Source organism: Chiloscyllium plagiosum, unplaced genomic scaffold (assembly GCF_037043375.1).
Source record: "Chiloscyllium plagiosum isolate Xiang-an unplaced genomic scaffold, Cpla_swu_hap1 HiC_scaffold_3, whole genome shotgun sequence".
Lineage (NCBI taxonomy): Eukaryota > Metazoa > Chordata > Chondrichthyes > Orectolobiformes > Hemiscylliidae > Chiloscyllium > Chiloscyllium plagiosum.
The window spans coordinates 46,357,553-46,382,564 of record NW_028270141.1 but is presented as its reverse complement, the minus strand read 5'-3'; the positions used below and the strand labels follow the sequence as shown (position 1 = coordinate 46,382,564).

The following is a 25,012-nucleotide window of genomic DNA, read 5'->3' as shown; positions in this document are numbered from 1 at the left end:
TGGAACTTTCTTCACAGACATGTCACTGCTGTTCATATCAACATATATGATAACAATTGGATCCCTCCCCACCCAATCCAAGTTCCTCTCTGGTTCTGAGGAGATGACTTTAACACTGGAACTAGGCAGGCAAATTAGCTTATGGAACTCATACTGCTGTGAAGAACGGTACCTTCCATGACCTTTAAGAAAAAAACTGGTCCAGATTATCTCTTCAGCACTTGAAATAAGCTAATTTTCGTAAAGCTTCAGCCACGAGTCCTCAGAAATGCTCAGAATAAAAGCACCTTTATAACAGTGTGGTGGACGTGGACTTATAGAAGGCATTTGATACAGTACCGCACAACAGACTTGTGAGCAAAGTTTCAGTTTATAGAAATAAAAGGTAGAGTAGCAACAATGGTGTAAAACTGATTGAATGACAAGAAACACACACAGTAATAAGTAATAATTGTCATTAAGGCTATGGGAAGGTTTGTAGTGAACTTCTCCAGAGATTATTGTTGGGACCATTCTTGATATATTATTGATCTAGAACGTATTGTGCAGGGCATAATTTCAACATTTACAGATTAAATGAAACTTGGAAGCATTATAAACTGTGAGGAGGATAGTGTAGAGTATCAAAAGGACATAGACAAGTTGGTGGAGTGTGAGATTAGGTGATAGATAAAGTTCAATGTGGAAAGGTGTGAGGTTTGTATGGCCCAAAGTGGCGATGCCAGTAGCCCGAAGCAGCAATGTCAGTGGCCCAAAGTGGCGGTGCCAGTTACCCGAAGCAGCAATGTCAGTGGCCCAAAGCAACGATGCCAGTTACCCAAAGCGGTAACGCCAGTGCCCCGAAGCTGAAATGCCAGTGACCTGAAGTGGCGACACCAGTGGTCTTAAGTGGCAATACCAGGGCCCAAAGCAGGGATTCCAGCAGCCCAAAACGGAGGTTGCAGCAGCCCAAAGTGGGTACACCAATGGCTCAAAGTGGGGGGACAAGCAGCCCAAAGTGGGAATGCCAGCAACTAGTAGTATGGTGTGAAGCAGGGCAGTGGCTCGGTATGAAGCGGGGCAGTAGCCCAATGCGGAGTGTGGCAGCAGCCAATGGTCAGACCATGTGGAGGCCCCCTGCGCTGGTCTGTACTGGAGAGTCTTTGGAAACAAACTGTGATGTTTGTCTTTTTAACTTCTTGTTTTTCTAATCTATGGTTTTACTGTGTATAGTTGTAATGTAACTTTTTTTCTTCATTTCTTTATTCTGTAACTAAGGATTTTACCTAGGTACCCTGTATTTAAGTGGTGCTATGTGTTGGTGACATTGATATACTGTAACTAATCTTATAACTGAAGAAGTTGTACCAAGGTACCTTTGTACCTAAGACTTATAAACTTTTAACTCTACTCATTTGAGTACATGTGACGATTCATGAAGACATTTTAATCGGAAGAACTTAGAATGGCAATATAAAATAAAGGATACACCTCTAAAGGGGCTGCAGGTGTAGATGTATCTTTCGAGTATGTGTATAAATCATTTAAGTAGGCAGGACAGATTGAGCAGTTTATAAGGCATTTGGTATCTTAGATTTTATTAATGGGGCATGGAGTAGAAGGACAAGGAAGTTCGGCTTATATAAGATACTAATTTGGCTTCAGCTGCAGAATTACTACACTTTAGGAAAGAACTCTGAACGTATTAGAGGGAGTGCACAAGAAGCTAATGAGTGGTTCCAGGGATGAGAAATTTCAATTCTGATGATAGATTGAAGAAACTGGGACTGTTTTCCTTGGAGAAGGCTTAGAGAAGATCTAATAGAAGTATTCAAAATCGTAAGAGGTCTGGACAGAATAGATAAGAAGAAAATGTTCCTACTCATGAAAAGATAAGAACAAGCAGGCACAGGTTTAAAGTAACTCCCAAAAGAAGCAAAAATGATATGAGGAAGAGCTTTTTTCACACAATGAGTTGTTAGATCTGGAATGTATTGCCAGTGAATGGTTGGAGGCAAGTTCAATCTAGTTGATGAACAGGAAGTTATATTTATTTGAAAAGGAACAACATGCAGGATGGGGAGAAAGACAGTGGCCCTCAATGAGTTACTAATTTGAATCGCCAACACAGACACAATAAGCCAAGTGGCTTTGTGACATGATTCCTGATGAAGGGCTTTTGCCCAAAACGTTGATTTTCCTGCTCCTCGGATGCTGCCTGACCTGCTGTGCTTTTCCAGCACCACTCTAATCAAGACTCTGGTTTCCAGCATCTGCAGTCCTCACTTTTGCCTTTGTGATAATTCTGTCATTCTGGGTTCTGCACATAAGCTAATTTTCAAATTGGGTCTTGGATGCAATGGTGTCAAAGAAAGGGCTAGTGAGAAGCCAGAATTGGTATAAGGGAAGCTAAAGGAGCAAGATAAATCTCTGTTATAAAAGACATTTAACCTCTGAAGCTGGCAGGTCCTCCCTCTACTTTGTCCCCATATTTTCTACCAGTAACTTTAAATTTAAATTTGCTAATGCTCTTTAGCGGTCCTTCAAATACCCATTGCCAACAGTTTAATATGATCCTTATTTAAAGTAGAAGAACTGCACTAGAGGTGCCAATTGCTTTGTGTGTGTGTGTGTATCTTATTTAAACATGCTGATGAAGTGCTGTTCCAAAGTAGACATTTACAGAGCATGCTTCTTGTCCCTATAAACATAATGGATTGATTTTGTGTTAATAAGCTATCAAAGAACAAGTACCTTTCCATTTCATTCAGAGATATTTATTTTTCACCATAGATTCTGTAATTCTTAATGTTCTTGAGTTTTCACAGATCATTATCTGCAAATGATGGAAAGGTGAATTGAAGGCTGGTGGGAAAATTCTCAAAAACAATCTTAATCTGCTTACTTCTGGTTATACTGGAGCTAGATCAGTGAGTTGGAGGGAAAGGCAAAGTGACCACTGGGCAGTGGGTAGTCTGACACTGGTGACCAAACCCATTCTTAGGAGCCAATAGGAAACCTCTAGAAACAAAAGAAAGTCCTCTGGGCAATGTCTGCAGTATATGCTAAACCTGAGATTTATGAATTCAAACCCACCCTCCCCCAAACCAAACTTCCAAGTTGATCTCTTCTGAGCCCTGAATAACTACTGGGATCTTGTTCCTTTGAAACCGAAATTATTTTGAAGCATTGTAATTATACAGTTGAAGGCTCATTTAGATGGTGCAATGATTGTGTCCATACATCTGAACTAGGAGGCCCAAGTTCAAATCCCACCTGCTCTAAAGCTATGTCATGTCATGTCTGAACAAGTTCATTACAAGCTATCTATACTTAAGGTTGAGAGGGCAACATAACAGCAAAGAACCATCATGTTTGTAGGGAAGACATTAAAAGTATAATTTTACTTTTTGTTGTATAAACCCAGAAAAAACTTCGAAAGAAACTACTAACAGACTGTCTTTTTTAGACAGCAGAGTAATTCAACTTAACATAATGTCAAGAAATCAGTCATTTTCCATCTAGCACACACAACTGTGTTCATAATGACAAGACAGATGTTGCAATATATGCTTGCAACTATGGAAGAAAGAAAAATACAGAACAGTACACATAAAAATGCAGAGTAAGGGATTTTGATTCCAGTGCACATCACTGCTTTCTTTATGCATACTTCTAAAGTTTTGTAATATTTTCACAATGCTTGAGGAAGTGGTTCTTATTATATCTTTTTATGTACTGGTTCCATCTGGGCTGTGATATGCTGCTCATTTTTTTCTTGTTCTTGCATGTGCTTTTGGTTTTTCTGTCTTTGTTAGTTATTTTTCCTGTTCCAACTCTTCTGTTATTTTATCCCTGGCTGTGTTGGCTTGTGATTTTCTCCATTCCACTAATTTTATAGCTGCCACCAGTTCTACATATTAGCATTGAGTTGGAAACCAACACAGTTGCTTGTTAGAATCAAAAACAGAAATTGCTTGCAAAATTCAGCAGGTCTAGGGCAGAGTTAACATTTTGGGTCCCGTAACCCTTCTTCAGAAGTGAAGAAGGTTCTGAAGAAGGTTAACTGGACACCAACGATTAACTCTGCTTTCTATCCACAGATCATGCCAGACCTGCTGAATTTGTCAAGTAATTTCTGTTTTTGTTTCAGATTTCCAGCATTCACAGTCCTTTGTTTCATTTTAGTTGCTTGTTAGTGTCAGGATGAGCATTTTGGAGTGTTTGCCTATAGACATAGACATTATTACCTGTGTATTTTTAATATTGAATTTTTGCAGAGAAAGTTAATTGAATCAGATAGCATAAAAGGAAGCCAGTCAACCTGTGGTATCTATATAGGTACTTTGAATTAATTAGCCAATCCCTCCCTGGTGTAAGTCTTGAAAGAGTTAATGGTGAGGAATGGTTAATGCAATGGTTAATGATCTGCGTGGGTTTCCTCCGGATGCTCCGGTTTCCTCCCACAGTCCAAAGATGTGCAGGTTAGGTGAATTGGCCATGCTAAATTGCCCATAGTGTTAGGTAAGGGGTAAATGTACGGGTATGGGTGGGTTACGCTTCAACGAGTCGGTGTGGACTTGTTGGGCCAAAGGGCCTGTTTCCACACTCTAATCTAATCTAATCTAATCTAATCTAATGAATGTCATTAGCACCATTCATTATAATGATGCCATATTGACCTGCGGGTAGAACAGGTCAAAATCTTGCAAAACAAGACCTGACATCTGATCCTCTTTAATGTCTCTGTTGTCTATTGTATCAATGAATCTCCAATTGTTTCAAAATGCAATATATTTGTTAATTAGAAGAGAGTTTTTTCTAGTTAGACCAGGAAGAGGCTTTCCTGAACCAGTCTAAACAAAGAAGACCCTATTATTTCCAACACCTGAAGAGAATTATGGTAGCACCTTCACTGTGAGAAATAGCTGTCCTATTGAAGTATTTTCACATGTTTAGTGGCTGAAATGGTGGGTTGATATTCTTATGCAGATTCACTGTATGAATCACATTATTCACAACTTCAGTAAGCAGTTCCTAATTTAATCATGGTTTTACTGAATGATTCTCACTCCTCATGCTTTAACTAAATGATTCCTGCTTTTATTCCAGCTCTTATGAAGGATGTTGTGCCTTTAATCAAAAGTCACCCAAACTTTCAGTCCCTGTCAGAATGGTCTACTTAAGCATTTAATATGACCACTACCATCTCTTTAATTATTGTTTTCACAATCCTCCCAGTTCTGCAACTTCAGATTAATATTTAATAAAGTACTGTTTTTCCAAGATGGTGGCGGTGGGGTCGGCAGCGTTTGGCTCGGTTATTCATGCGGCGGGTTCTGCTGCATCCATACAAGCTACGTTGTTGTCTTTCCAGCTCAGCAAACCTTTTTTAGTTTTGGTTGCCCTGGGGTGTCCTCCTGTAGGAGGCTGGGGGGCCTCATGTATTTTGGTTGCTGCTACATCTCAGGTGATGGCATCGGAAGACGAGCTAGGACCGTGTCAGTTGATGCCCAGGGTCAGAGGAGGTGCAGGACCCAGGCAGCATGATCTTCGCCAGTTTGGAAGTGGCAGACGCAGAAGCGACAGTGCAAATGACAGCAGAAAAGGACCACGTTACCAGGATCCGGAGGTGATTTAGGTGGCAGTGACTGGAGGAACAGAGAGATGCAGTCCAAGGAGAGGGAAAGATGAACTTTTGAAGCTGTTTCAGTTTTAGTAATATCAATTTATTCAGTAATACATTCTGTAATCCAGGATGGCGCTGAAACATGGCTGCATTATCTACTTTTCACTGTACCCAGTTACAAGTGACAATATATTTAATAAAATAAATCAATATTTGTTTTATAGCTGTACTTTGTGGTACCTACACACTATGGTGCAGACACTCGATCTGATCTTTTTAAAATTCTTGCTTTTGCACACTAGATTACTGTGTTTTTTAAACAAAAAATTCTCCTGGTCCACCAGCAATGTTAAACTTTACCCACCGAACCTATGATTTGTATTCACTCACTGCTGAAGTCTCGTCCTGCTCTCACAGACGATTGCCTCACAATGCACCCTATCTGCTTTAGCGTTACTAATTTTCCTTCTACAAGGAGTTGCTAATTCTTCTGCAGAGCACATCTCTTAGTAGATCTGAAATCCCACCATCATTGGTACATTCCATCACGTTGATAGCAAACTGTAGTACTTGGCTAGTTTGATTTGTCCTGACAATTTTGGAGAGGAAATTTTCCAAATCATTGAGTATATGCAACGCTGAAGTTTATTGGAGCACTATGACTAGAGGCATAGTGGTTCTGGAGAAAAAGTCTTTAGCACTAAAACCAAAATGTTTATTGGGCTGATAACCTTTGCTGTATCTGCTACTGTCTGGTTTTTGGTATCTTATGGATTAAACTAAACTGACTGAGTGAAGATTGACATTTATGATGTTGGTGTCCCTTGCTAAGAGCCGACATGGATCATCTATTCAGCAATTCCAGCTGGAGTTGGTTACAAAAGCCTCAACTTTCTCATTTGCACTGACATACTGGGCTCAAAATTGAGGACTGAATGTTCACAGCATGTCCTCCAATTTATTGTTTTATTTTCCACCACCATTTATGACTAAATGTGACAGCAGCATAGATCTGACTTTCTAAATTTATTTGTGAGGTATGGGTGTCACTGGTTGGCCAAGCATTTATGGCCTGTTCTGAGTCATTCTTGAGAAGTTGGTGGTGAGCTGCCTTCTGGAATCATTGCAGTCCACCTGCTGTGAGTTGGCCCACAATTCCATTAGGAAGTAAATTCCAGGATTTTGACCCAGTGACAGTGAAGTAACTGATACTTTTCTAAGTCAGGATGGTGAGTGACTGGGAGGGGAACTTGAAAGTGTTCCCATATATCTGCTGCTTTTGTCCTTCTAGATGGAAGTGGTCATGGTTTAGAAGATGCTGTCTGGCCAACTTGGGTGAATTTCTTCAGTATTTCTTGTAGATAGTAGGAGTGTGTTGGTGGAGGGAGTGGATGCTTGTGGATATAGTGCCAATCAAGTGGGCTGCATTGTCCTGAATGGTGTTCAGCTTCTTGAATGTTGTTGGAGCTGCACACATCCAGGCAAGTGGGGAGTATTCCATCACACTCCTGACACATGCATTGTAGATGGTAGACAGGCTGTGAGGAGTCAGGAGGTGAGTTACTCACCGCAGTATTCCTAGCCTCTGACCACCTCTTGTAGCCATTGTGTGACCAGTTAAGTTTCTGGTCAATGGTAACCCTGAGGATGTTGATAATGGGGGATTCAGTGACATTAACACAATTGAATGTCAAGGGGTGGGATGGTTAGGTTGTCTCTTACTGGTGATGGTCATAGCCTGGCATTTGTGTGATGCAAATGTTACTTGCCACTTGTCAGTCCAAGACTGAATATTGTCCAGGTTTTGTTGCATTTGAACATGGGCTGCTTCAGTATCTGAGGAGTTGCAAATAGTGTTGATCATTGTGCAATCATCGGTGAACATCCCCACTTCTGGCCTTATGGGTATATGTGTGTGTGTGTATATATGTGCATCAGTCCTGCTCCTGGCATACTGTTCTACACTGTATTGATCACTGAATAAGTATTGTTCTCAGCAAACTATCTGGGTAATTTATTGCTGTTCTACTGAACGTTTTGCAGATTTTTCCAGTGCACTGGTGCTTAGAAGAACTAAGAGTACTTTAAGTAGCAAATTGCTGAAAAGCCCTGTTCATTTTTTTTGTTTAATTTGTCTCATGGTAATGGCAAATCTCCAATTCTGACTTGATATTAATCAATATAAGTATAAAGAAAGTTAAAACAAATCTATAACATAATCTACAAAAATAATTGATACATTTCTTGCATATCCTATGCAGTTCCAGTATACTTTAACCTCATATTGTGGTGCTTCAGTAATCTTTTATTTCCATCTATCAATCCCAATATCTGGGGCATCTGAGCTACACTGTCTACAATGCAAAAATTAAGTAGTAATGTGGATTTACTAATAGCCCTTCTTGTATGGCTCATCTGCTCTATTTTTCAGCATCATCAGGGTGTTAGTTAACTGAAAGCAGAAATAAAGCATTGATTTACTGTATCAGACCTACATCTTGTGATTAACAAACAGGCCCAAATTCAGTTCTAAACATGCATCCATTTCAGTTGAGGCCACATACAGCACTAGACTCTGCTGCCAGAATGGATTGAGTTACCATTGCTGTTCCCAACTATTTACAGAGCTGTGACACCATTGCAGAGTGATTCACCACCTTCCTATTCATAGGACTGTGTTACCATTGTTTAATGAATTACCACTGCCAATGTCAGCTAGTCATAGGTTCTATAAGGTGGAATATGATCAGTTGGAACACTAATTAAAGGGACACATGTTATCATTTACATCATTAGAATGATTTGGTTAGTAGCTAATTCTACCCGTTTTGGCTGTTTTTATTGAAGTTGCAGCACACATTTCAGAAAGGTGAAAATTATGTTGCTTTAATTACTTATTTGTTGTCCTATCTTTACATCGACAACAGCAACTAAGGCAGAGGAGGTAGATGATCATCCTGATGTTTGATTTATGATCTCATCGTTTCAGGTCATTATGGCAGCAATGGGTTGGCCTCGTCACTGTTGTTCATATATTTTCTTTGTCCTTTGTACCTGCCCCAATATGCCTCTTCTGAAAACGAAAAGTGCTGGACATCACAGCAGGTCAGGAAGCATCCATGAAGAGAACGCAAGCTAATGTTTCGAGTCTAGCTGACTCTTTTTCAGAGCTGAAGTGAAATGCGGAGGGGACAGTATTTATGCTTTGGGATAGGGGAGGCATTGATGAAAGGATGTTGATCGTTCAGATTAAGTGATTGGCTGTTCGCTTTGCTTATGTTTGGCTCTTCATCTAATGAAATTATAATTTTCACTATAAGCAAAAAAATTGGAGATGCTGGAAATATAAATGAGATGTCTGTAAAAAGTCAATATCTGCTAACGTGATAGTCAATCTCTCTGCCCAGCCAATAGCTATCACCAGAACTGGAATCTGCTCCAAGCATCTTTGTTCCACCAGTGCTTCTGACCTGTTCAGATTACACAGTATGGCATGCACTGCTACATATTGTTGTTCAGGTGGTTGACCACTTTCTGAAATAAACAAGTTTATGAATTCAAAACATTTTTGATTTATGTTTGTGTACATAAGCTTGATAGACTCCTCCATTTTCAACCCATGACCCTGCAGTGACTCAGGAAACTCTGACTTCTCGGAATACACCTGCTGCTGCTAGTCTTGGAAATGCTTCTTTTCCCATCACACTTAAGACTCTGCTACTGTGCCCAATTGGTGAAGACTGCATCTGTTCTCCTTCCTTTGAAGGAACTGTTCACATCTTCTGCCTCTGGCATCTCCAAATGTGCGCTACTGTCATAATGTTCATCTTGTGTCACCCTGTCTAAACATCCGTAAGAATCCACTGAAGTGAGTGTATGCCTGCTGATAGACAGTGTATATGTATAGTGTGACAGAGTTTCTTCCAAGTTGGTCATCTTAGTCTGGTAATGGAGACAAAGAGGTCTCCTTGAGTAAATGCTACATCTGTAGGAAATATAAAGAAGAGAGTAGAGTGCTGCAGTGCTGAGGCTTCTGAAATAAATTGTATGCTGTTGAACGTAATGAAAGAAATTGTCGACAGTGCTACCAAGCAGCACTTGCAGGTTATTCCTTTGCTCATTGGAGCTCAGTTTGGGTTCCACCAGGGCCATTCAGCTCCTACCAGCCTTGGTCCAAACATGGACAAAAGAACTGAACTTGAGATGGGGCATGAGTAATTGCCCTTCACATCTAGGTAGCATTAAACTGAGTATGATACAAAGGATATTTGGAGTCAAATGCAAACTTGGGGTCAATGGGAATTAGGGAAAAGCCCGTGTGGCTGTTGAATGTCACTTACGTCAATCTTAGAACATCACTTCAGTAGTTCTAGATTTTTTCTTATGGCTTCATTGATGATCTTTCCTCCATCATAAGATGAAATGAAATATTAACATGATCACCAAAGTCACAGTGATATCGCTGATTACCGAGATGTCCTATCTGCTTAGTTATGAAACTCTTTCACCATTACTTCATGCTTTGTGGTTTTGCTGATGTGAAGGTAAGGTAATCGTCCACCTTTTTGGGCCTTCTGTCAGGCATAGTACACAGAACAATACAGTGCAGAACAGGCCCTTCGGCCCTCGATGTTGTGCAACCTGTGAACTATTCTCAGCTCGTCCCCCTACACTATCCCAAAATCATCCATGTGCTTATCTAAGGATTGTTTAAATCTCCCTAATTTGGCTGAGTTGACTACATTAGCAGGCAGGGCATTCCACGCCCTTACCACTCTCTGCGTAAAGAACCTGCCTCTGACATCTGTCTTAAACCTATCACCCCTCAATTTGTAGTTATGCCCCCTCATACAAGCTGACATCATCATCCTAGGAAAAATACTTTCACTGTCTACCCTATCTAATCCTCTAATCATCTTGTATGTCTCTATCAAATCCCCTCTTAGCCTTCTTGTTTCCAATGAGAACAGATCCAAGTCTCTCAGCCTTTCCTCGTAAGACCTTCCCTCCAGACCCTAACATCCTGGTAAATCTCCTCTACACCTTTTCCAATGCTTCCACATCCTTCCCGAAATATGGGGACCAGAACTGTGCACAATATTCCAAGTGTGGCCGCACCAGCGTTTTGTGTCGTTGCAGCATGATATTGCGGCTCCAGAACTCAATCCCTCTACCAATGAAACCTAACACACCATATGCCTTAACAGCACTATCAACCTGGGTGGCAGCTTTCAGGGATCTATGTACATGGACTCCAAGATCCCTCTGCACATCCACACTACCAAGAATCTTTCCATTGACCCAGTACTCTGCCTTCCTGTTATTCTTCCCAAAGTGCATCACCTCACATTTAACTGCATTGAACTCCATTTGTCACCTCTCAGCCCAATTCTGCAGTTTATCTAAGTCCCCCTGCAACCTGTAACATTCTTCCAAACCGTCCACTACTCCACTGACTTTAGTGTCATCTGCAAATTTACTAATCCATCCACCTATACCTGCGTCTAAGTCATTTATAAAAATGACAAACAGCAGTGGTCCCAAAACAGATCCTTGTGACACACCACGAGTAACTGGACTCCAGGCTGAATATTTTCCATCAACCACCACTCGCTGTCTTCTCTCAGAAAGCTAGCTTCCGTAATTATACCGGCACCACTCCCCACCTCTTCCTCCGCTACATTGATGACTGCATTGGTGCTACCTCATGCTCCCGCAAGGAGGTTGAGCAATTCATCAACTTCACCAACACATTCCACCCTGACCTTAAATTTACCTGGACCATCTCTGACACCTCCCTCCCCTTCCTGGACCTCTCCATCTCCATTAATGACGACTGACTTGACACCGACATTTTTTACAAACCCACCGACTCCCACAGCTACCTGGATTACACCTCTTCCCACCCTACCTCCTGCAAAAATGCCATCCCGTATTCCCAGTTCCTCCGCCTCTGCCGTATCTGCTCCCAGGAGGACCAGTTCCACCACAGAACACACCAGATGGTCTCCTTCTTTAGAGACCGCAATTTCCCTTCCCACGTGGTTAAAGATGCCCTCCAACACATATCGTCCACATCCTGCACCTCCGTCCTCAGACCCCACCCCTCCAACAGTAACAAGGACAGAATGCCCCTGGTGCTCACCTTCCACCCTACCTATTTTCGCATAAACCAAATCATCCGCCGACATTTCTCCCACCTCCAAACGGACCCCACCACCAGGGATATATTTCCCTCCTCACCCCTTTCCACCTTCCACAAAGACCGTTCCCTCCGTGACCACCTGGTCAGGTCCACGCCCTCCTACATCCCACCCTCCCGACCTGGCACCTTCTCCTGCCACTGCAGGAATTGCAAAACCTGCACCCACACCTCCCTCACCTCTATCCAAGGCCCTAAAGGAGCCTTCCACATCCATCAAAGTTTTACCTGCACATCCACCAATATCAATTATTGTATCCCTTGCTCCCGATGCGGTCTCCTCTACATTGGGGAGACTGGACGCCTCCTAGCAGAGCGCTTTAGGGAACATCTCTGGGACACCCGCACCAATCAACCACACCACCCTGTGGCCCAACATTTCAACTCCCCCTCCCACTCTGCCGAGGACATGGAAGTCCTGGGCCTCCTTCACCACCGCTCCCTCACCACCTGACACCTGGAGGAAAAACACCTCATCTTCCGCTTCGGAACACTTCAACCCCAGGGCATCGATGTGGACTTCAACATTCCTCATTTCCCCTTCCTCCACCTCACCCCAGTTCCAAACTTCCAGCTCAGCACTGTCCCCATGACTTGTCCTACCTGCCTATCTTCTTTTCCACCTATCCACTCCACCCTCCTCCCTGACCTATCACCTTCATCCCCTCCCCCACTCACCTATTGTACTCTATACTACTTTCTCCCCCCCCCACTCTCCTCTCATTTATCTCTCCACCCTTCAGGCTCTCTGCCTGTATTCCTGATGAAGGGCTTTTGCCCGAAACGTCAATTTTACTGCTCCTCGGATGCTGCCTGAACTGCTGTGCTTTTCCAGCACCACTAATCCAGAATCTGGTTTCCAACATCTGCAGTCATTGTTTTTATCTAATCCAAACTGCTAAATCCCCCTCAATTCCATGCCTCTGCATTTTCTCTTACAGCCTACCACATGGAACCTTATCAGAGGCTTTAATGAAGTCCATGTATACCATGTCAACTGCCCTACCCTCATCTACATGCTTGGTCACCTTCTCAAAAAACTCAATGAGGTTTGTGAGACACGACCTGCCCTTGACGAAACCATATTGACTATCTGAAATCAAATTGTTGCTTGCTAGATGATTATAACTCTTAACTCTCATAATCCTTTCCAAAACCTTTCCTCCAACAGAAGTAAGGCTTACCGGTCTATAATTACCTGGGTCATCTCTACTGCCCTTCTTGAACTGCAATCCTCCAGTCCTCTGGTACTAAACCTGTAGGCATGACAACTCAAATATCAAAGCCAAAGACTCTGCTATCTCCTCCCTAGCTTCCCAGAGAATCCTCGGATAAATCCCACCGGCCTAGGGGACTTGTCTATTTTCACTCTTTCTAGAATTGAGAACACCTGTTCGTAACTAACCCTATCCTTTCTAGTCTAATATCTCATACGTCATTCTTCTTCACAATATTCTCCTTTTCCTGAGTGAAAACCGATGAGAAATGTTCGTTTAGCACCTCTCCGATCTCCACAGGTTCCACACTCAACTTCCCACTTCCGTCTTTGACTGGCCCTATTCCTACCCTAATCATCCTTTTATTCCTCACATACCTATAGAAAGTTTTAGGGTTCTCCTTCATTCCATTTGCTAAAGATTGCTTGTGTCCTCTCTTTGTTCTTTTTTACTCTCTCTTTAAATCCTTCCTCGCTGATCTGTAACTCTCCATCGCCTCATTTGAACCATCTTGCCTGATCAGCACATAAGCCTCCTTCTTCTTCTTAACAAGAGATGCAATTTCTGTAGTAAACCACGGTTCCCTTACCTTATCACTTCCTCCCTGCCTGACAGGGACATACCTATCAAGGACACACAATATCTGTTCCTTAAACCAGCTCCATATTTCCATTGTCTGCATCCCTTGCATTTTGCTACCCCATTCTATGCCTTGTAATTCTTGCCTCATAGCATTATAATTGCCCTTGCCCATCGATAACTCTTGACCTGTGACATGTACCTATCCCTTTCCATCGCTAAACTAAACATGACTGAATTATGGTCACTCTCTCCAAAGTGCTCACCTACAACTAAATCAAACACCTGGCCTGGTTCATTACCAAGCACCAGATCCAGTGTGGCCTCCCCTCTTGTTGGCCCTTCGACATACTGTATCAGGAAACCCTCTTGTACACATTGGACAAAAACTGATCCATCCGAAGTACTAGCTTTATAGCATTTCCAGTCGATGTTGGGGAAGTTAAACCCCCATAATGACCACCCTGTTCCTGTCACTCCTACCCAGAATAATTTTGCTAATCCTCTCTTCCATCTCCCTGGAACTCTGCAGAGGCCTATAAAAACCTCCAAGCAATGTGACCTCTCCTCTCCTGTTTCTAACCTCAGCCCACACTACCTCAGTAGATGAGTCCTCATCAAAAGTTCTCTCAGCTTTTGTTATACTATTCTTGAGTAACAAGGCCACACCTCCCCCTCTTTTACCACCTTGCCTGTTCTTAATGAAAGATCTAAACCCTGGAACCTGCAACATCCATTCCTCACCCTGCTCTAACCATGTCTCCGAAATGGCCACAACATCGAAGTCCCAAGTACCTATACATGCTGCAGGCTCGCCTACCTTATTTCGGATACTTCTGGTGTTGAAGTAAACACACTTCAAACCAGTTTGTTGTCTGCCAGCACATCACTGTGACCCTGAACTCCTGTCCCTGTCCTTCCTACTCTCATCCTCCTGTGCACTGCAACTACACCTCCGGTTCCCATCCCTCCGCTGAGCTAGTTTAAACCCACCCAAATAGCACCATCAAATTTCCCACCCAGGATATTAGTACCCCTCTGGTTCAAGTGAAGACCTTTCTGTTTGTACAAGTCCCACCTTCCCTAGAAAGAGCCCCAATTATCCAAGAACCTGAAACCCTCCCTCCTGCACCATCCTTGCGGCCACGTGTTCAGCTGATATCTCTCCCTATTCCTTGCCTCGCTATCACGTGGCACAGGTAACAAACCAGAGATAACAACTCTGTTTGTACTAGCTCTCAGCTTCAACCCTAGCTCCCTGAAATCCTGCCTTACATCCCTACCCTGCTTTCGACCTATGTCATTGCTACCTACGTGGACAACGACTTGAGGCTGGTCACCCTCTCCCTTCAGGATCCCAAAGATACGATCCGAGACATCACGAACCCTGGCACCTCGGAGGCAACACACCAACCATGAGTCTCGTTCGTTCCCAACAAACCTTCTTTCTGAGCCTCTAACTATTGAGTGTCCAATGCCTAACACTCTCTTCCTTTCCCTCCTTCCCTTCTGTGCAACAGGGACAGACTCTGTGCCAGAGACCTGGACCCCACTGCATATCCCCTCAACAGTATCCAAAACGGCATACATGTTTTTCAAGGGAACGACCACTAAGACTAGTAACTGCTAATGGCCAAAGCTGCTTCAATTTCTTGGAAGGTGTGTTTCAGTGATATATGTCCTTAGGAGCACTGTGGCACAAGACATACTGATGAGTCAGTAAGTGGCCAGAACAAACATTCGTCTCATGTTCAGGAGAAGCATATGCCCTCAGGCTTCTCAGCTCGTGCATCTTCTGGAGGATGAATATTCTGACAGCTGGCCTGAAGGTCAGAGGTAGCATTTGCTTTGCTGAAAATGGTATCAAGTCATTGAACATCTTACAACATTAGTTTTAGGTTTATCATGCTTCTGCCACTTCCATTCATACCTGTTTGAACTTCTACTTTGCTTCCTACTGGTGTTGTAAAACCTCTTCAGTTTTTTTCAGCATTTCCTGTTCTCATTTCAGGATCACTGCAGCTCACTCCTTTGTATTAAACATAGAATTTAGAGGGTTAAAAGTAGAACTTTTCCCCTCCCTGCTGTGGTATGAGAGTGACGAGAAAGGTGGCAAAATATAGAGAAAATGAGAATTTATGTTGTAAACTTGATCCAATAGTCCCCTCAAGTCTTAACTGACAATGCCTGAATCTTGCCATTGAGCGATGATGACCTTATTTCCATGTATTTGCATCTCATTAATACCCCGATACATCTTATTTATAAACCATATCTGATTCACTTCATTCTTCCTGAGAAGCATGATAGTGCAAATGCCTGACATGTAAATCAGAATGAATTCCTAGAATCTCTACAGTGCAGAAAGAGGCCTTTTGGCCCATAGAGTCTGCATCAATCCTCCGAAGAGCAACCCATCCCCCCTACCCTAACCCTGAATTTACCATGGCTAATCCCCCAGCCTGCATATTCCTTGACACTAGGACAATTTAGTATGGCTATTTTGCCCAACTTCCACATCTTTGAACTAATGGGAGGAAGCATAGCATCTGACAGAAACCCACACAAATATGGCCAGAATGTGCAAACTCCACACAGTTGCCCAAAGCTAGAAGTGAGCCATGTCTGCTCTTAGACAAACTCAGACACTCAGCCTTTCAACAATTTACTTTGAATCTCAAGGACGTCTGTGATTTGCATGCTTCTGCCAGATTGCTTTGGATGCATGTACATACATGCATTTCCTTCATCTGCACAAGATTCAACATATGGCTTTTAGCCTGTTTTTTTTTATCATGAACTCACTTTGCATTTACTTGGAGACTGCCAACCTGTGTCTGCTTCACATTGCTTTCTCAGATCACACTGAGGTAGCAGAAAGTTGATGACAGCATTCATTCTGATGGAGTGCAGAAAATCATTGCTGGATATCGCACTCCACCAGTACACATCACTGGCCTAGGTTGCAATTTGGGTCCAGACTGGTTTAGCCTGGTGACATGATCTGTGTAGCAGTCTGCAGCAAAAAAAGGCAATCCTCATCACGAATACATTTTCCATCAAGATCTCCAGGTCCCTATCTGTGAATTGTAAAGTGAGCTTTCTGCTGTGCCATGTCCTCAGTGATAATGGACTGTGAGTACCACAGTGAAACAAACAATTCCTGGCTTGCAACATTTGAAATGGTGTGTGTCTGGGCTTTGACTAGGGCATCAGCATGAGTGCCAGAAGGTGTGGGCAGTGGCAAGCATTTCTACATCTCTGGTCACCTAATCTCTGGAATTTCAGACCTGTGAGAAATGCACCTAACAGCTCAGTTATATTGTTAATGAAATGAAGAGTGGAACATTGCCTGAGAAAGGTCACTTTGAGCCATGACTCAGTTTGCTGTGAATCTCACTCAACAAAACACTAACTGAAAATGGGAAAATTTTTCCTTAAGAGTTACTTGATTGAATAATTCAAAACATCAAGAGCAGTAGCGTCATAGAGATGTACAGCATGGAAACAGACCCTTCGGTCCGACCCATCCATGCTGATCAGACATCCTAACCTAACCTAGGCCCATTTGCCAGCACCTGGCCCATATCCCTGTAAACTCTTCATATTCATGTACCCATTCAAATGCCTTTTAAATGTTGTAATTGTACCAGCCTCCACCACATCCTCTGGCAGCACATTCCATTCACGGACTGCCCTGTGTGTGAAAATAGCTGAAGTAGATAGAATATGATTGGATTTTTGAAGAGCTGAATATAGTGTTCAGGGGATATCTTTGGATATTGTTTATCTGAACATACCATACAGAAGGCATTTATTAAAATATTTCACAACAGACTGTTAGCTAAAGTGAACCCGTGGAAACAGAAGCATGATAATACTTAGGTATTCTAATTAGCTGGTTGCCCCAAGTTGTGCCATCATGATTCTATGTTGGGGCTTCAATTAGATGTTACATTTACTGATGCTGACACAAAGATAGGCAGAAGTGTAAGTAGTGTATCTAGTAGTGTAACATAAAGAGAGAACAATAGTTTAACTAAACGGACGAACTATGTCAAGTGGAATTTTTGTCAGTGAATGTGAGGCCATCCGTTGGATGAATAAAGAACAGGGTATGTTTTAAATGCTAATAAGCTAGAAGCAGTGCAGGTCTAAAGAAAGTTGGGGTACAGGTGCACAGGTCAATAAAATATCATGAACAAATACAGAAAATGATCAAAAATGCTGAGGCTTGCTGGTCTTTATATCTAAAAGATTATAGGGGATTGGCAGCCATATTGCAACTGTACAAAGCCTTAGTTAAAATTGAATAGTTCTGGAAAGTATGTCATGACCTTTGAGGGACAGTCCATGCGGTACTGGCCTCCTAGCTTCAGTGAGAAATTGAGCTAACTAGGATTAGAATGTAGAGGGTTAGTGAGTAATTTGGTCGTGTATTCAAGATATTGGGTAGATTGGGGTAAACTATTTCTGCAAGTTAGGAACTCCAGTACTAGAGGACAGCATCTAAAATGTAGAGCCATTTTTCTCAGGAATAACAAAGAGGATTGATGAGGGCAGAACGATGGACGTGTTCTATATGGACTTCAGTAAGGCATTCGACAAGGTTCCCCATGGGAGGCTGGTTAGCAAGGTTCGATCTCATGGAATAAAGGGAGAACTAGCCATTTGGATACAGAACTGGCTCAAAAGTAGAAGACAGAGAGTGGCGGTGGAGGGTTGTTTTTCAGACTGAAGGCCTGTGACCAGTGGAGTATCACAAGGATCGGTGCTGGGTCCACTACTTTGCATCGTTTACATAAATGATTTGGATGTGAGCATAAGAGGTATAGTTAGTAAGTTTGCGGATGACACCAAAATTGGAGGTGTATTGGCAGCAAAGAAGGTTAATCAGATTGGCCAATGGGCTGAGAAGTGACAGATGGAGTTTAATTCAGATAAATGCAAGATGCTGCATTTTGGGAAAGCAAATCTTAGCAGGACTTATACACTTAATGGTAATGTCCTAGGGAGTGTTGCTGAACTAAGAGACCTTGGAGTGCAGGTTCAAAACTCCTTGAAAGTGGAGTCACAGGTAGATAGGATAGTGAAGAAGGCGTTTGGTATGCTTTCTTTTATTGGTCAGAGTATTGAGTACAGGAGTTGGGAGATCATGTTGCGCCTGGACAGGACATTGGTTAGGCCACCGTTGTTGAAACTTTATTGCTGGAACAGCACAGCAGGTCAGGCAGCATCCAGGGAACAGGAGATTCGACGTTTCGGGCACAGGCCCTTCCTCAGGGCCACCGTTGGAATATTGCGTGCAATTCTGGTCTCCTTCCTATGGGAAAGATGTTGTGAAACTTGAAAGGGTTCAGAAAAGATTTACAAGGATGTTGCCAGGGTTGGAGGATTTGAGCGATAGGGAGAGGCTGAACTGGTTGGAGCTTTTTCCCCTGGTGCGCCGGAGGCTGAGGGGTGATCTTATAGAGGTTTACAAAATTATGAGGGGCATGGATCGGATAAATAGACAAAGTCTTTTCCCTGGGGTTGGGGAGTCCAGAACTAGAGGGCATAGGTTTAGGGTGAGAGGGGAAAGTTATAAAAAAGACATAAGGGGCAACGTTTTCACACAGAGGGTGGGACATGTGTGGAATGAGCTGCCAGAGTAAGTGGTGGAGGCTAGTACAATTGCAACATTTAAAAAGCATGTGGATGTATATATGAATAGGAAGGGTTTGGAGGGATATGGGCGGGGTGTTGGCAGGTGGGACTTGATTGGGTTGGGACATCTGGTCGGCATGGACGAGTTGAACCGAAGGGTCTGTTTCCGTGCTGTACATCTCTATGACTCTAATAAAATTAGGAAATATTTCTTCGTGCAAAAGCTGGAAGCAGTTCAGAACTTCATTGCTAGATGTGTTATTAACTCTAACACTGAGATTGATGGATCATTGCTACTTAAAGCTATTAAGGTCTTTGGGGCACAGCGAGTATGAAGAATTAGTTCACAGATTAGCCAGCATCTCATTGCATTGCATGACAGGCTTGAAACCCCATTTAGTTTAGTCCTGTTCCCATGTTTCTAGCCATTTACTGTCAGATGTAACTGGTCCATGAAAAACATTATTGGATTCTGTTCAGGCCTGCCAAAACACCACACCATACCAGGGTCATCCTGGAGTGCAAAAACAACCTTTACTTTCTTTTCAATACAAGAGAAACTCTTCTTAAACCCTTCTCTTCTGCATCTTCCATTTCCACCTACAGTAATTAATTTGAGAAGCATATGAACTTCTTTGTCACTAAGTTAGAGACTTTCCAATCAGTTGTCTTTTCCGCATCCCTTTTTTCTACTCATCTACAAAGTCAAACGTCCTCGAAAACTCCCCTATGCCCTCATGCTGAAAACACATCTTTCCCGACTCCAAGTTTATCATATCCATTAGACCATCCCCTGTTCTCTCAACTCTATTCCTAAATATAACTCCCAAAGAACTTTCTTTGCTGGTCCCTATATTGACTAATTGTGACTGTTCCTTTTTTCAAGTATTATTCCTTTCTCCCTTTAATCTCCATGAAAAAAGCATTCCTTGACCCACACCATCCTCACAAACTATTTGTTCATCTATAATTTTCCTTTAATCTCCAAAGTACCTGAACTTGTCACCTCCCAAATTCATGCTCATCTTTTCTGGAACTTCACTTTATAATCTCTTTAGTCAGATTTCTGTCTTTGCTACAATGTGAAAATAGCATCTAACTGCACTTAACTTGCTGGACCCCATATTGAATAATTGTGAATGTTTCTTTTTCAAGTACTATTCCTCTGACAGTAGATCACAAATCTTTTACTCCACTGAATACTTGGGCAGGACAAAATCCCCAAGGACTTTTTACAGTTCTACTCCACATACTTTCACTTGTCACCACAGATGAACTAATCAAAATTAATGGGAACTCATGGAATATAAATGTTCATAAGCTTATAAATATTTTGCTGTATTTTTACTCTCAAATATAATAAACTCATAGTGCATTAAATGTGTTATTAAGTGGAGGTAAATTATCATTTAATTCCAGAAACAAAAGTCCGGGTATTTAAATTTTACAGCTATTAATTCTACAGGACTACACATTTATTTGAAACATCCTAATGTCTGATAAAATTATCAGAATTATCTTCTCTGAAAACTAATACCAAACAAAATTATTTGCAAAGCATGCACCCTGCCACTTGCATTATCAATTTTGTGTACAATCAAGTTTCTGAACTTATAAATCAGAAGCAACCGTGATACTCACTGAGCCAAGCTCACACGCAAGGTTTTAGTCTCACCAATGTGTAAAGCATTAGTATCTTCCCTCATTTTGTACATTGAATCTGTCACCTCTAAAATACATTATGTGTTATTGTATTTGAATGAAATATCAGTTCATAGATTTTGCTGAATTTTGCTTTCTAAATTAAAAGTATTAATATTATTTCACAGGGAATTCCAGGATTGCCTGGAAGCCCAGGCATACTAGGACCTCAAGGTATCCAGGTAATAATTATCCTTTAGTAAATCATGTAGCATAGTTGATGTTAACTTTGCAACTTAGTTTTCTTCACTAATTTTAATAATTACCTTTGGTAGGGATTGCGTGGGCTTCATGGATACAAGGGCGAGCAAGGGATCCCTGGTGTTCCGGTAGGAACTAGTTTAATGAAAAGGAACTTACTTTCTTTTAAGCAACAAGACAAATCTATAAAATCATGCTCGCATCCAGATAATCCTTGACTTTATGTGATGACGGCAGTTCCATTTCTGATCATGAAATTCAGGAAAGATGTAAAATGAGCTATCAATACATTATCCCCTATTTTATTTTATTGCACGAAGTCAGGATTTACCTAATCCTGTTGTCTCATTATTTCTGAAAAGTTAACATTGGATTTCAGTTCTAAGCATAGAACATAGAATTTAGAACATTACATTGCAGTACAGGCCCTTGATGTTGCGCCAACCTGTGAAAATAACTGATGCCCATCTAACCTACACCATTCCATTATTATCCATATTATGTTCAATGCCAATTTAAATGCCCTTAACGTCGGCAAGTCTACTATTGTTGCAGGCAGGCCATTCCATGCCCCTACTATTCTCCGGGTGAAAAAACTACCCCTAATATCTGTCCTAAATCTATCACCCCTCAATTTAAAGCTATGTCCCCTTGTGTTAGCTTTCACCATCTGAGGAAAAAGGCTCTCACTGTCCACCCTATCTAACCGTCTGATTATCTTACACGTCTCGATTAAGTCACTTCTCAATCTTCTTCTTTCCAATGAAAACATCCTCAGTTCCCTTAGCCTTTCCTCGTAAGACCTTCCTTCCATCCTAGTAAATCTCCACTGAATTCTGGATCAATGGTGCTGGAAGAGCACAGCAGTACAGGCAGCATCCGAGGTGCTGGTTTCCAGCATCTGCAGTCATTGCTTTTACCTTGTTGATTTTAAATCTCCACTGAACCCTTTCCAAAGCTTCCACATCCTTCCTATGATGCAGTTGCCGGAATTGCATGCAATACTCCAGGTGTGGCCTTATCAGTGTCTGGTACAGCTAAAGCAAGACCTCTTGGCTCCGAAACTCAATCCCCCTACCACTAAATGCCAACAGACCTATGCCTTCTTAACCCTATCAACCCGGGTGGCAACTTTCAGGGATTTATGCACCAGGACGCCGAGATCTCTGTTCATCTACACTGCCAAGAATTTTACCATTAGCACAGTACTTTGCATTCCTGTTACTTCTTCTGAAGTGAACTACCTCACACTTTTCCACATTAAACTGCATTTGCGACTTCTCAGCCCAGCTCTGAATCTTATTTATGTCCCTCTGTAACCTACAACATAGAGTCATAGAGATATACATCATGGAAACAGACCCTTCAGTCCAACCCGTCCATGCCGACCAGATATCCCAACCCAATCGAGTCCCACCTGCCAGCACCCGGCCCATATCCCTCCAAACCCTTCCTGTTCATATACCCATCCAAATGCCTCTTAAATGTTACAATTGTACCAGCCTCCACCACCTCCTCTAGCAGCTCATTACATACACGTACCACCCTCTGCGTAAAAACGTTGCCCCTTAGGTCTCTTTTATATCTTTCCCCTCTCACTCTAAATCTATGCCCTCTAGTTCTGGACTCCCCCACCCCAGGGAAAAGACTTTGTCTATTTATCCGATCGATGCCCCTCATAATTTTGTAAACCTCGAAAAGGTCACCCCTCAGCCTCCAACACTCCAGGGAAAACAGCCCCAGCCTGTTCAGCCTCTCCCTATTGCTCAAATCCTCCAACTCTGGCAACATCCTTGTAAATCTTTTCTGAACCCTTTCAAGTTTCACAACATCTTTCCCATAGGAAGGAGACCAGAATTGCACGCAATATTCCAACAGTAGCCTAACCAATGTCCTGTACAGTCGCAACATGACCTCCCAACTCCTGTACTCAATACTCTGACCAATAAAGGAAAGCATACCAAACGCCTTCTTCACTATCCTATCTACCTGCGACTCCAATTTCAAGGAACTATGAACCTGCACTCCAAGGTCTCTTTTGTTCAGCAACACTTCCTAGGGCCTTACCATTAAGTATATGAGTCCTGCTAAGATTTGCTTTCCCAAAATGCAGCACCTCGCATTTATCTGAATAAAACTCCATCTGTCTCTTCTCAGCCCATTGGCCCATCTGGTCCAGATCCTGTTGTAATCTGAGGTAACCCTCTTTGCTGTCCACTACACCTCCAATTTTGGTGTCATCTGCAAACTTACTAACTGTACCTCTTATGCTCGCATTCAAATATTCATGTAAATGACAAAAAGTAGAGGATCCAGCACCGATTCTTGTGGCACTCCACTGTTCACAGGCCTCCAGTCTGAAAAACAACCCTCCACCACCACCCTCTGTCTTCTACCTTTGAGTAGAAGGTTCCGTATCCAAATGGCTAGTTCTCCCTGTATTCTTGGAGATCTAACCTTGCTAACCAGTCTCCCATGGGGAACCTTGTCGAATGCCTTAGTGAAGTCCATATAGATCACATCTAGTGCTCTGCCCTCATCAATCCTCTATGTTACATCTTCAAAAAACTCAATCAAGTTTGTGAGACATGATTTCCCACGCACAAAGCCATGTTGACTGTCCCTAATCAGTCCTTGCCTTTTCAAAATACATGTAAACCCTGTTCCTCAGGATTCCCTCCAACAACTTGCCCACCACCGAGGTCAGGCTCACTGGTCTCTCGTTCCCTGGCTTGTCTTTACCACCTTTCTTAAACAGTGGCACCACATTTGCCAACCTCCAGTCTTCCGGCACCTCACCTGTGACTATTGAGATACAAATATCTCAGCAAGAGGCCCAGCAATCACTTCCCTTGCTTCCCACAGAGTTCTCCGGTACACCTGATCAGGTCCTGGGGATTTATCCACCTTTATGCGTTTCAAGACATCCAGCACTTCCTCCTCTGTAATTTGGACATTTTCAAGATGTCACCATCAATTTCCCTACAGTCTATATCTTCCATATCCTTTTCCACAGTAAATACTGATGCAAAATATTCATTTAGTATCTCCCCCATTTTCTGTGGCTCCACACAAAGGCCGCCTTGCTGATTTTTAAGGGGCCCTATTCTCTCCCTAATTACCATTTTGTCCTTAATATATTTGTTAAAAACCCTTTGGATTCTCCTTAATTCTGTTTGCCAAAGCTATCTCATGCCCCATTTTTGACCTCCTGATTTCCCTCTTAAGTATACTCCTACTTCCTTTATACTCTTCTAAGGATTCATTCGATCTATTCTGTCTATACCTGACATAGTTGAAACTTTATTGCTGGAACAGCACAGCAGGTCAGGCAGCATCCAGGGAACAGGAGATTCGACGTTTCGGGCACAGGCCCTTCTTCAGGAATCCTGAAGAAGGGCCTGTGCCCGAAACATCGAATCTCCTGTTCCCTGGATGCTGCCTGACCTGCTGTGCTGTTCCAGCAATAAAGTTTCAACTTTGAACTCCAGCATCTGCAGACCTCACTTTCTCCTATACCTGACATATGCTTCCTTCTTCTTCTTAACCAAATCCTCAATTTCTTTAGTCATCTAGCATTCCCTATACCTAACAGCCTTCCCTTTTACCTTGACAGGAATATACTTTCTCTGGATTCTTGTTATCTCATTTCTGAAGGCTTCCCATTTTCCACCCGTCCCTTTATCTGCGAACATCTGCCTCCAATCAACTTTCGAAAGTTCAGTAATGATTAGATTACTTACAGTGTGGAAACAAGTCCAAACCGACCCGCCGAAGCACAACCCACCCAGACCCATTCCCCTACATTTACCCATTCACCTAACACTACGGGCAATTTAGCATAACCATTTCACCTAA

The 25,012-nt window shown here is 42.4% G+C and overlaps 1 protein-coding gene across 1 annotated transcript in view; it reads left to right on the top strand.

Moving 5' to 3' along the window:
- The window catches only part of col21a1 (collagen, type XXI, alpha 1), a 474,425-nt gene that overhangs the window by 178,330 nt on the left and 271,083 nt on the right, over nt 1-25,012 (top strand). The window contains exons 10-11 of the mRNA XM_087979161.1: nt 21,082-21,135; nt 21,229-21,282. Coding sequence (XP_087835287.1) covers nt 21,082-21,135; nt 21,229-21,282 — 108 coding nt within the window. The remainder of the gene's footprint in view (nt 1-21,081; nt 21,136-21,228; nt 21,283-25,012) is intronic.